A 12,246-nucleotide genomic window follows, 5' to 3' on the forward strand; every position below is an offset into this window, starting at 1 on the left:
GGAGCTAGTGCCGTTGAGGAAGATAGATAAACTTGATAGGTAATGTTAGCTAAATATAAAACATTCCAGTACTATTGCTGTTGTTCTGATTTAGGTCTTAGTGAAATTATTCCCAAATATTAGTCTTTCCATTCAGGAATAATTGAAAGTAATATTTCTAGGAAAGCTAGGTGTGTTTCCGGCTGTTCTGGCCTTCATCAGTTCAAGGCATGTGTTGATATAGCTCTGGGGTAGGACTTCTTGAGTGTGGTGTTACTGGGTTGCCAGTTGAGTTAAGGAGAACAAGAACAATTAGCATTTTTGTAGAAAGCATAAAGCAGGCATGTCCAAGTCCAAATGCGGCTCATCGAGACATTTCTGATGGCGCCAAAATCTCTGTACATTTGTTAATTTCATGTGGCCCACAGGCCGTAGCTGCAGTGCTATATGCAGGGGCCAGCAGCAGTAACAGCCACTGATTAGCAGCTGGCACTGTGCTAACTGCCCACAATATATGGGTTGTTTCCCACGGAAATTCTCTTTTTGACAAAACTGCGGCTATGAGTAAAAATTGTGTTTAATTTTGCTTGTTTGGCCCCTAGCACTCTCAAGAACTGCAATATGGCACTTGGACTAAAAAGGTTGGCCACCCCTGGCATAATCAAATTTCAACAGCAACTGCTCTGAGTGTATCGAGTGATAAAGATGCTAATCCTGCATTCAAAACTTTCAAAAAATGTTCTGCTGTTATAGGTAGGAGATATCACAAACCTTAGGAGCACTGGCCCTTTAATAGCCATTGCCAAAAAGTTGTATGCTGGGGGATCTTTTTATCTATAATATATTCCTCCTCTTCCCTTTATTTCCCCCTCATTCTAATGACATAAAGGATCTTTTTATATTGGGGACAACTTTTCATCACGCACCTAGCCGCATGTCCAGTGTTGCCAACTCATCCCTTTAATTACTGACACATCTAAGTTACACAGGTTCTGGGGCTTCTTACACATAATCAGTGCCTTAACTGCATCTACCTAGCCACGAAACCTGTATAATTCATATGTGTCAGTAAATAAAGGGATGAGTTGGCAACACTGCGCATGTCTGCGGAGCAGCATCTATATGAGGTATTATAGTCGCGTAGATCGACATGAACAATTGTTAACACCTGGATGGTAAGCTAAGACAGACACTGTGCTTGCATGGAATGTTGCTTTGTGGCTTAGACTGCTGCTTGTGCTTTCTAATGGCTTTTGCTGCTGCTGCTGCTGCTGCTGCTTCACTAAAATGTCATATAGATTTTTCTACTGAGATTGCGGCTGAATGTGCTGGAGTACCCTATTGACAACCTACATTTATGATTGCAACTAGTGATTACTGGTACAATTGATCTTTGGTGCTTACTCTCAGGAACCTGGAGGAGCATTCTGCAAACAGATTACCAGTTGGGCCTCTTTATGAGTAACTGGCATATGCCCCAATTGATCTCATTGTGGATCCAGATATTGGGAGTTGCTGTGTCAGTGTGAATGTGAAGATGCGGTTTGGTTGCGGGGTGGCCACCTAGCTATTTTTAAATGTTAATATGTATGGGTGTTTGTTTTTTTGATTAATAAAGTTTTTGATATATTTTTAATTATCTAGTTGGTCTGTTGGCTTCACTCCCCTCACTTTCTTATCCTACAGTTTATGATTTCAGAAAAAAACAAAACATTTATAAGTACCGTATATTCTGGCGTATAAGACGACTGGGTGTATAAGACGACTCCCCAACTTTTCCAGTTAAAATATAGAGTTTGGGATATACTCGCCGTATAAGACTACCCCTCTTCCAATGCGCACCAAATTAAAATAAAAATAAAAAAATCGTATACTGGTGCTGTGTATGAACAGATACTGGTGCTGTACTGTATATGTTACCCAGTATATAACAGTATATAGTCAATTGACTTGCTGCATTGGTCAACTCTCCTTAAGTAGACTGGTCAGCTCTCCTTGTCTACCTGTTTATCAGAGCGGTATGGAAGAATAGATTGCGCTCCCTCAGCAGGGAGATCTGAGAGTCGGTAACAGGATAGGGCGTATCACCTGACATCAATGACACCCGGCGTATAAGACGACCCCCAACTTTTCAGAAGATTTTCAAGGGTTAAAAAGTAGTCTTATATGCAGGAATATACAGATAAATACTTGCTCAACTTACATAACATATGTATTGCACAGTCCACATTTTGATTTTAGTGATTCTTCTATAGTAAAAAAAGAGAAAATCCTTTTTAGGATTTTTTTATTTTAACTGTGTCTATTTTGAAGCCAATCCTGATGTAATTTCTTCCCTTACTCTCCTCTGCCTGATTGTGTGTATGCATTGCCCACCCTCTTCCCAGTCTTCAGACGCTCCCACCCAGCTCTGAGTGATTTTCTCAGCATGAGAAATATTGGCCAATCAGAGAGGAACAGAGGTGTGGGAAGCAAAAACGGGAGGGAAAGAGGCTTCAGGCAATCAGGCTGCATTAGTTATGTCTGAGGGGAAAAGGGGAGGAATGTAAGCAAGAAAAAGAGAAAACTCAGCTTGCCATGCAGCTTCCTTTGTGCGACAGATGTGCCAAATAAGCGCTAGGGAAACTGGGGAATGATGTTTTATGGATAAGTAAAGTGAGGGTGATTTTTAACTTTTGTATTGCCTGGTTAGCATCCTTATTACTTGTTTATCAGATAAAAATAAAGAATTGATTTTGATTTTATGCTCGACAGGTAGACTTTAACCTCCTTGCCGGTTATCCCGAGCTCAGCTCGGGGTAACCTGCGTAGGAGGATTTCTCAGGCCCCACTGGGCCGATTTTCACAATTTTTTTTCCTGCATGCAGCTAGCACTTTGCTAGCTGCGTGCAGTTTCCGCTCGCCGCCACTTGCCGCCGATTCGCCGCTACCTGCCGCGCCGCCCCCCCCTCCAGACCCCTTGCGGAGCCTGGCCAATCAGTGCCAGGCAGCACTGAGGGGTGGATCAGGATTCCCTCTGACGTCATGACGTCATGCCCAGCAGGAAATCCCATTCTGATCGTGATTTCCTGCTTACTCTGATCGCCTTCGGCGATCAGAGTGGATAGGGGGATGCCGCTTGTCAGCGGCTATCATGTAGTGAGCCCTCGGCTTGCTACATAATTAAAAAAAAATCAATAAAAAAAAAAGTACTGCGCTGCCCCCTTGCCCAGTGCTGGTCGTAATGGAAAAAGCTACGCTTACGGATCATTACGCGTAATTTTACGCTATTATGCATTACGAAATTACGCTTACGGCATAGACAATCAATTTCGGTACATGTCTGTAATTACGCATTGCCCTTACGCAATTACGCGTAAGAATACCGTAATTCAGGTTGTTACGTTATAGGCTTACGCGTAAATTCCTACTAGCAATTAATGCGTAAGGTCATGCTGCCAAGCGGAAAAGTTGACGCCTGGATCAATGTTAGGTAGCCGCCGACTTTAAGGGTTAATAGCAAAGCCCCCTTAAGTGCTAAGAGCCTCAAATTTGGAGAATATATTAAAAAGATCAGAAGGAATAAGAGGAAAATTTTTTTTTTCAAAAAGACCTTATAGTTTTTGAGAAAATCGATGTTAAAGTTTCAAAGGAAAAATATATACATTTAAAAACCCGCCGACTTTAACGGTTAATAGCAAAGCCTGCTTAAAATTTAGAAACACCAAATTCACAGGGTATATTAAGGGGATCAGTGGGAATAAGAGGAAAAATTTTTTTTTCAAAAAGACCTTATAGTTTTTGAGAAAATCGATTTTTAAGTTTCAAGGGCAAAAATGTCTTTTAAATGCGGAAAATGTCAGTTTTTTTTGCACAGGTAACAATAGTGTTTTATTTTCATAGATTCCCCCAAGTGGGAAGAGTTTTACTTACTTCGTTCTGAGTGTGAGAAATATTGAAAAAAAAACGACGTGGGGTCCCCCCTCCCAGACCTCTTTAACCCCTTGTCCCCCATGCAGACTGGGATAGCCAGAATGCGGAGCACCGGCCGCGTGGGGCTCCGCACCCTGACTATACCAGCCCGCAATCCAATCCAAGGACAAGGGGCTCTTCTCCACCTCCGATGGGCGGTGGAGGTGGAGGCCGCGATTTCCTGGGGGCGGGGTTCATGGTGGCATTTGGGAGTCCCCTTTAAAAAGGGGTCCCCCAGATGCCCACCCCCCCTCCCAGGAGAAATGAGTATAGAGGTACTTGTACCCCTTACCCATTTCCTTTAAGAGTTAAAAGTAAATAAACACACAAACACATAGAAAAAGTATTTTAATTGAACAAAAAACATAACCACGAAAAAAGTCCTTTAATATTCTTAATTAACCATTAATACTTACCTGTCCCTTTAAAAGCCAGTTCCCACGCAATATCCTCGGAAATATACTAATCAGTTACAATGTAACAAAGTTATTACAATGTAACAACTTTGTTACTTTGTAACACCACCGCACCCGACGTCACTCGCCGCTCACCCGCCGGCCGCCGCATACACGCTAAGTCCCCGCCGGCTCCCGCCGTCCACTCCGCCCACACCTGTCACCCATATACATGCTGGCACCCATGGGTGCCAGCATGTATATAGGTGACATGTGGGAGAGGCGGGGAGGGCAGCGGAGCCGGCGGGGACTTAGCGTCCCTTCACCCGACAGAGCTCTGAGCTATAGCTCAGAGCTCTCGAAAGCATCTTTATATTTGGGCTCCAAGGAGCCCCATTGGTCCTTAGCAGACCAATGGGGTTCCTTCTGATTTGAAGGAACCCCATTGGTCTGCTAACGACCAATGGGGCTCCTTGGAGCCCAAATACAAAGATGCTTTCGAGAGCTCTGAGCTATAGCTCAGAGCTCTGTCGGGTGAAGGGACGCTAAGTCCCCGCCGGCTCCGCTGCCCTCCCCGCCTCTCCCACATGTCACCTATATACATGCTGGCACCCATGGGTGCCAGCATGTATATGGGTGACAGGTGTGGGCGGAGTGGACGGCGGGAGCCGGCGGGGACTTAGCGTGTATGCGGCGGCCGGCGGGTGAGCGGCGAGTGACGTCGGGTGCGGTGGTGTTACAAAGTAACAAAGTTGTTACATTGTAATAACTTTGTTACATTGTAACTGATTCGTATATTTCCGAGGATATTGCGTGGGAACTGGCTTTTAAAGGGACAGGTAAGTATTAATGGTTAATTAAGAATATTAAAGGACTTTTTTCGTGGTTATGTTTTTTGTTCAATTAAAATACTTTTTCTATGTGTTTGTGTGTTTATTTACTTTTAACTCTTAAAGGAAATGGGTAAGGGGTACAAGTACCTCTATACTCATTTCTCCTGGGAGGGGGGGTGGGCATCTGGGGGACCCCTTTTTAAAGGGGACTCCCAGATGCCACCATGAACCCCGCCCCCAGGAAATCGCGGCCTACACCTCCACCGCCCATCGGAGGTGGAGAAGAGCCCCTTGTCCTTGGATTGGACAAGGGCTCGGAGGGGGAGGGGAAAGCTTGGCTGCCCTTCCCCTTCCGAGACCCCCCAATCCATGGACCATGCGGGCTGGTATAGTCAGGGTGCGGAGCCCCACGCGGCCGGTGCTCCGCATTCTGGCTATCCCAGTCTGCATGGGGGACAAGGGGTTAAAGAGGTCTGGGAGGGGGGACCCCACGTCGTTTTTTTTTCAATATTTCCCACACTCAGAACGAAGTAAGTAAAACTCTTCCCACTTGGGGGAATCTATGAAAATAAAACACTATTGTTACCTGTGCAAAAAAAACTGACATTTTCCGCATTTAAAAGACATTTTTGCCCTTAAAACTTAAAAATCGATTTTCTCAAAAACTATAAGGTCTTTTTGAAAAAAAAAATTTTCCTCTTATTCCCACTGATCCCCTTAATATACCCTGTGAATTTGGTGTTTCTAAATTTTAAGCAGGCTGTGCTATTAACCGTTAAAGTCGGCGGGTTTTTAACCTCCTTGCCGGTTTTCCCGACCTGAGCTCGGGGTAGAAAAAAGCAGCTGCTATCGGTGATCCCGAGCTCAGGTCGGGGTAGGCATTGCAGAGCTTTACCTGCAGTTGTGGAGTCCCGCGCGCGATCTCGCTGCGCAGTGGGACTCCAGCCTCTCTCCCCGGCAGTGTGGGGTCTTTCCCTGGCCGCCGGGATCCCCCATGTCCCCGCTATTCTTCCGGGGACCCGGCAGCCAGTTGGAGCAGCGCAGCCGTGGTGGTGGCAGCAGAGCGGTGGTGGCAGCGTGACGTCATCGGGGGCGGGGCTAACATTGAAAACGGACTTCTCTATATTAGAGAAATATAGAGAAGTTTGTTTATATGTATATTAGCGCCATCTTGTGGGCAAAGAGAAAACTGCAGCCCAGGAGCCCAGGAAGGTAATTTTTTTTTAATTTTGCTGCAGATCTCCCTGCCAGAATGATTTTTTTCAGGTTTTAGGGTCTGAAAGAGTGAAAAAAAATTGCACCGCTTTTAGACCCTAAAATCTGGAAAGAATCAGACCGCCAAGGAGGTTAAATGTATATATTTTTCCTTTGAAACTTTAACATCGATTTTCTCAAAAACTATAAGGTCTTTTTGAAACATTTTTTTTCCTCTTATTCCTTCTGATCTCCTTAATATATTCTCCAAATTTGAGGCTCTTAGCCCTTAAGGGGGCTTTGCTATCAACCCTTAAAGTCGGCGGCTTTTTTATATTATACGGGAGCGTAATATTACGCGATTACGGCAGACTGTGTAATTTCAATGGGAGTTTACTGTCTTACGCGTAATTTGTTACGCGTAAAAACGTAACCCACGGTCTACGCGTGATTAATTACGCGTAATACCGTAACCTTACACGTAACGCTTACGGTGCATTTGTAGTGAATTACGATGCGTAATTACGCTAATGCGTAATTTCGGCCCAGCACTGCCCTTGCCGCCAGAATTGTAACGGCAAGGGGGTTAATGGTTCCACCTATCAATGCAGTAACAGATCATAACTGCCTTGTTTACCACTATAACATACAATTACTTGATACCACCTATTCATCATCTTTTCCAAAGTTCTGTGGTTTTTTAAGTTTGTCTCTTAACCAGGAATTCAGATGCCATTACTACTGATATAAACCCTATGCTAAATGTATCTTTATTTAAAGATTGCTATAATATATTGATACCACACAAGCTATTTTTTATTTCATATTACTGCAATCATCTGTTCCTTTATCACTTTGCAAAGCTCAGCGCCTCTGAGCTTTGCACCAGACCTATTTGAGTTTTATGCTATGTTTCTATTGCCTGATGAAGCTGGAGATGCCTGCGAAATGCATTGCACTTGCACTTTCTGGAGTATATAAATACATTTTTGTTGTTTTGAATATACACAAAACTCATGTGTGTCTGCTTGGAGGAGGCTTGGAGGTAAGTCCCGGATCAGTTAAAAATGGCGCACAGTGCAGATATTTAAAAAATGGCGCCCCATTAACTTGCATTGTCGGACAATATTTATCGTTTTAAAGGTTAAAAAATGGCGCAGACCTTGTGAACGTAATTTATCGTTTTAAAACCTGTTTTTTTTGTCCTGCCTGAACGTTATTTATCTTTTTAAGCCCTGCTTTGCTGCTGCTTGGAAAATGTCTGCTCGCCGAATTTAACGTTTAATAGCAAAGCCCCCTTACAAGCAAGAAAAACCAAATTTTCTGGTTATGTTAAGAAGAACAGTGGGAACAAGAGGAAAAAACATTTTTCAAAAGACCTTATAGTTTTTGAGAAAATCGATTTTAGTTCTCCTTCTGACTGTGGGAAAATTAAACGCCCACCCACTTTAGCGGTTAATAGCAAAGCCCCATTAAATGCCAGAAACACCAAATTTGCAGGGAATGTTAAGAAGAACAGTGGGAACAAGAGGAAAAACATTTTTTTCAAAAAAGACCTTATCCTTTTTGAGAAAATCGATTTTAAAATTTCAAAGGAAAAAAGTATACATTTAAATGCCGGTCAATGACAGATCATGGGAAACCATTCCCGCCGACTTTAGCAGTTAATAGCAAAGGCCCCTTAAATCCTAGCACCAAAATTTGCAGGATATGTTAAAAAGATAGTGGGAAACAATATTTTTTAAAAAAAAACTAAAAATTTTCATTTTTTACTGGACCCAGTAAGTCCACCTCTGCCTCCTCTCATTTTAAACGTTTTAATATTTTATCCTTTTGGCGCCTCTGTCTGCTTATACAGTTCCTGAGTCCCCCCTTGGTGGAGGGGTGTTGCCCCTTATTTCCTATCCACAGAGAGCGACTTCTTAATCCTGAGTGGGGACAAGTCTAATCTCCTCACCTGCTGATATAGTCGTTATCTGGATGGTAACCCATGTTTGTGAGTATAAATAGATACTTACTTGTCATATTCACATACCAGTACATACTACAGTATATTGGGCTCTTGGTGTCTCTATTCTGTGTTCCCTTGCAAACTCAAGGAAGTTCACTTTGTTTCCTCAGCAAATGCAATGTTTTACATTATGCAAAAGATGTGCATCTGTTTTTAGTTCATCTGTACATAATGATATAAGATGGTGTATACATTAAGGCTAGGATCTCAGTGAGAGTTGCATTGCATTTCGTGTAACAACAATAATGCAATGGAACGGGAAAGCGGCATTATACGTTATCCACGCATTGCGTTGCATACAGTGAAGCATACTGTGAATGAAAAGTATGCTTCACTGTACTAATAACTTGGGCACTATGCGGTAAACACACTGCATATAGTGTGTTGGGATACCGCACTCCATCAGACCACGCTCTAACGGCCGTACTGAATGTTGCATTGCTTTTGCATTTCAGTGCAACATTCTGCGTTACAGGCGCTATGATGCACCACAATGTCCCACTGTGAACCTAGCCTTCTTGTATTTCTAAAAACAGAAAGGCTTCTCCTGACATATATCAATGGTATGGTTTCTTTTGTAATTGCTAGATTTCATCCCATTTTCATTTCTTTCTGGCTAATGAGTGGAATGTACTTTAAACTGATTGCCATCTGGAGTTGGGAAGGATTTTTTTCCCTTTTGGGGCTAATTGGACCATGCCTTGGAAGGGTTTTTCGCCTTCCTCTGGATCAACAGGGATATATGAGGGAGCAGGCTGGTGTTGTACTTTGTTTTCTGGTTGAACTTGATGGACGTATGTCTTTTTTCAACGCAAATAACTATGTAACTATGTATACTATCATTCATAGATATCCCTGCACAACCTGACAGTTGGTAGGGATGTTGTTTTTTATTTATTATTTATGTATGTTTTACTATCTCCCTAAAGGCATACAAGTAAAAAAGGCACCTGGAAAAATATTGGTAAATTACAGATATTCTACTAAATTCCAATAGTATTCTTTACCGATATTTTACTATGTCTTAATCTAACCCTACTCTCACACAGAACCCTCCCTATACCAATGCCTAACCCTAAGACCTTCCTCTATCAATGCCTAACCCAAAGATCTTCTTCTACTGATGCCTAACCCTAAGACCTCCTTCTACTGATGCCTAACCCAAAGACCTCCCTCTACCGATGCCTAACCCTAAGACCTCTCTATACCGATGTCTAACCCTAAGACTTCCCTCTACTTATGCTTAACCCTAAGACCTCCCACTACTTATGCCTAACCCTAAAACCTCCCTCTACTGATGCCCAACCCTTAAGCCTCCCTCTATTAATAGAACCCTAGGACCTCTCTCTATTGATGCCTAACCCTAAAACCTCTCTGTACCGATGCATAACCCGAAGACCTTCCTCTATTTATGCCTAACCCTAAGACCTCCCTCTACTTATGCCTAACCCTAAGACCTCCCTCTACCAATGCCTAACCCTAAGACCTCCCACTACCTATGCCTAGCCCTTAACCCCTCCCCCCAGATGGTTCCTAACACTTAACCCACAACCTTAACCTGACTAAGGTGCAAATCGTGACAAAGAAAGTAAATTTGGGCACCCAGATACACCACCGAAAAAGCCCTGATTTGCGGCAAAGAAAGTAAATTTGGGAGGCTGAAGGTGGTGCTGCAAAGCTGCGATTTGCAACTTCAGTGGCCGCTATGTAATGCCATAATTTACATATCTGAATGCCCCACAATTTTCCCCTACTTTGCTGTAAATGGTGGCTTTTAAAATGGGCGCCTCTGGCAGCGCCCTTATTACCCCAATTGCTCCTGAGCCCCTTTTTCCTGTTTCATCCTAAAGAGCATGACCCCTTTTTTTTCTTCATGGTGGCACATGTATAAATATTTAGCAATAAAAGATACCAGGCCAACAACTGTGCAAACAACAACACAACAACAAACTACAATGAAAAACAACGAATTCACCAATGGGGCATTGAATTCATTGCAGTGTATGCATTATAAAAAGAGCCACTTACCTGTGGTCCTTTCACTCCTTGATCACCCCTAAATCCTGGTGCCCCAGTGGTTCCTTTGTTTCCCTGCAGAGAAATAATAATGCTTGTTATTCTTGCAAATAAAAATCCTTCTGTATACATAGCAATATGCACCTAATCCATTACGAAACCAAATATTTAGACCATATTTCATGATAATACAATATACTGGTTGCTTTTTTATTCGGAAGTTACCAAATAAATGTGTTTTGACCATATTGTAATATGTCTTTGGGGTCGTTTCTTGGAAAGTAGGTCCAGGTGGCAGAAAGCCACAGGCAGACCAGAACATGCAGATGTGATTAGATCTCTCAGCTAGCTTTGGAAGAGATTGGAACTTGAAGAGCTGGAGTTGTAGTTGGGTAGAAAGGTCTTCCTTCTGAGCCTCCTCCCCACATGGGATTCAGGCCACGTTCACAGTGCTGCATTGCAATGCTGTGTAACATCTGCTTTGTAATGAGACTTACTGCAATGCACCACCTATAAGACAATCACAGTGCGGCGGGAGCATTGCGATATAATGGGTTGTGGCATTGCATGCAGTGCATTACTGCTAAACACGTGGGTTAACAGTAAAAGCATATATTTTAATTGACTGTATGATTCACTGTGCCCGACTTAATGAGAGCATAATGGGCTTGATTCACAAAACCACGATAACTCATACCACGGTCGCACAAGCGTTTTTGCAAAACGCATGCAAAACTGATAGTGCACCCGTTTTATGAGTTATCACGGTTTAGTGAATCAAGCCCAATGTGTGGTGTCGCTGTCCTGATCCAATGTGTATGTTTCTGCTGTCACAGGGAATACAACACAACGGCCACTGTGAACATGGTCTAAGCGTAATAAAAGTAAATGAAAGAACAGCTGAATTATTGATGTAAAATATTGTAATCATTGGCTACGTTCACAGTGGTGCATAATCTATAGCAGCGATGGCGAACCTATGGCACGCGTGCCAGACCCAGCACGCGTAGCCTCATCTGAAGGCATGCCATCGCTGCTGCAATATGTCCCGGATTTAACTGGCCGCGGCATCTAATAGACGCCGCTCTAGTTCATAGCCCGCAGCCCCGCTTCAGCCTGCAGGGCTACGGGAAGATGGCGTCCGAAGCCCTGTACTGGAGCCCTGTACTGGAGACGCCCCTCCATTGATACTCAGTGATAAATAAGTCGATGTTGGGTCGCAGTTTGGGCACTCGGCCTCTGAAAGGTTCGCCATCACTGACCTATAGCAACGTTCACAGTGCAGTGGGTGCGGAATAACTACCTGCGACATCCCAACACACTGCATGCAGTGCGTTACCACAAAACAGTGATACATACTTTACATTGCTTGTATGCTTCAATGTGCAGATAAGATGCAACGTGAATTTCATGTTCTGTTTACAAGGAACGCAATGCCTTCAGTGAACCTAACCTAAATATTTGTTCCATTTTGAAAGGGAGCCATGTTTGACCACTAGATCAAATGCCCTAGGAAAACCTGTAATGATACATTGGCAAATCCTAAAGATCAGTTATATCATTATAGAAGCTGGCATAATAAAAGCTATGTATTCAAATACATGCATGTGTGTATAAATATAATACAGAGCTATTCCCCTGTGTTCCACTGGGCGTTTGACCTGAGTGAAGGTAGACTTCTATTTCTGACCTATCAGCAAGTTACCCTACTTACTTTCAGAATCTTTTAGTGACAATAATACACAGCTACTATAAGCAAACATGCCACTAACATGTAGAAGGGAGAAATTTCAAAACTTTTTCCATCTGCATATATATGAATTTAGCATTTAACCTATAGGAATTTGTCAATGTATGGGTTTTATCA

The 12,246-nt window shown here is 43.0% G+C and overlaps 1 protein-coding gene across 1 annotated transcript in view; it reads right to left on the bottom strand.

Moving 5' to 3' along the window:
* The window catches only part of LOC137543662 (collagen alpha-6(VI) chain-like), a gene marked incomplete at its 3' end in the record, with an annotated part of 216,497 nt that overhangs the window by 20,312 nt on the left and 183,939 nt on the right, over window positions 1-12,246 (bottom strand). Inside the window, exon 23 of the mRNA XM_068264789.1 lies at window positions 10,392-10,454. Within this exon, the coding sequence (XP_068120890.1) occupies window positions 10,392-10,454 (63 nt within the window). The remainder of the gene's footprint in view (window positions 1-10,391; window positions 10,455-12,246) is intronic.

Source organism: Hyperolius riggenbachi, unplaced genomic scaffold, assembly GCF_040937935.1.
Source record: "Hyperolius riggenbachi isolate aHypRig1 unplaced genomic scaffold, aHypRig1.pri scaffold_146, whole genome shotgun sequence".
Lineage (NCBI taxonomy): Eukaryota > Metazoa > Chordata > Amphibia > Anura > Hyperoliidae > Hyperolius > Hyperolius riggenbachi.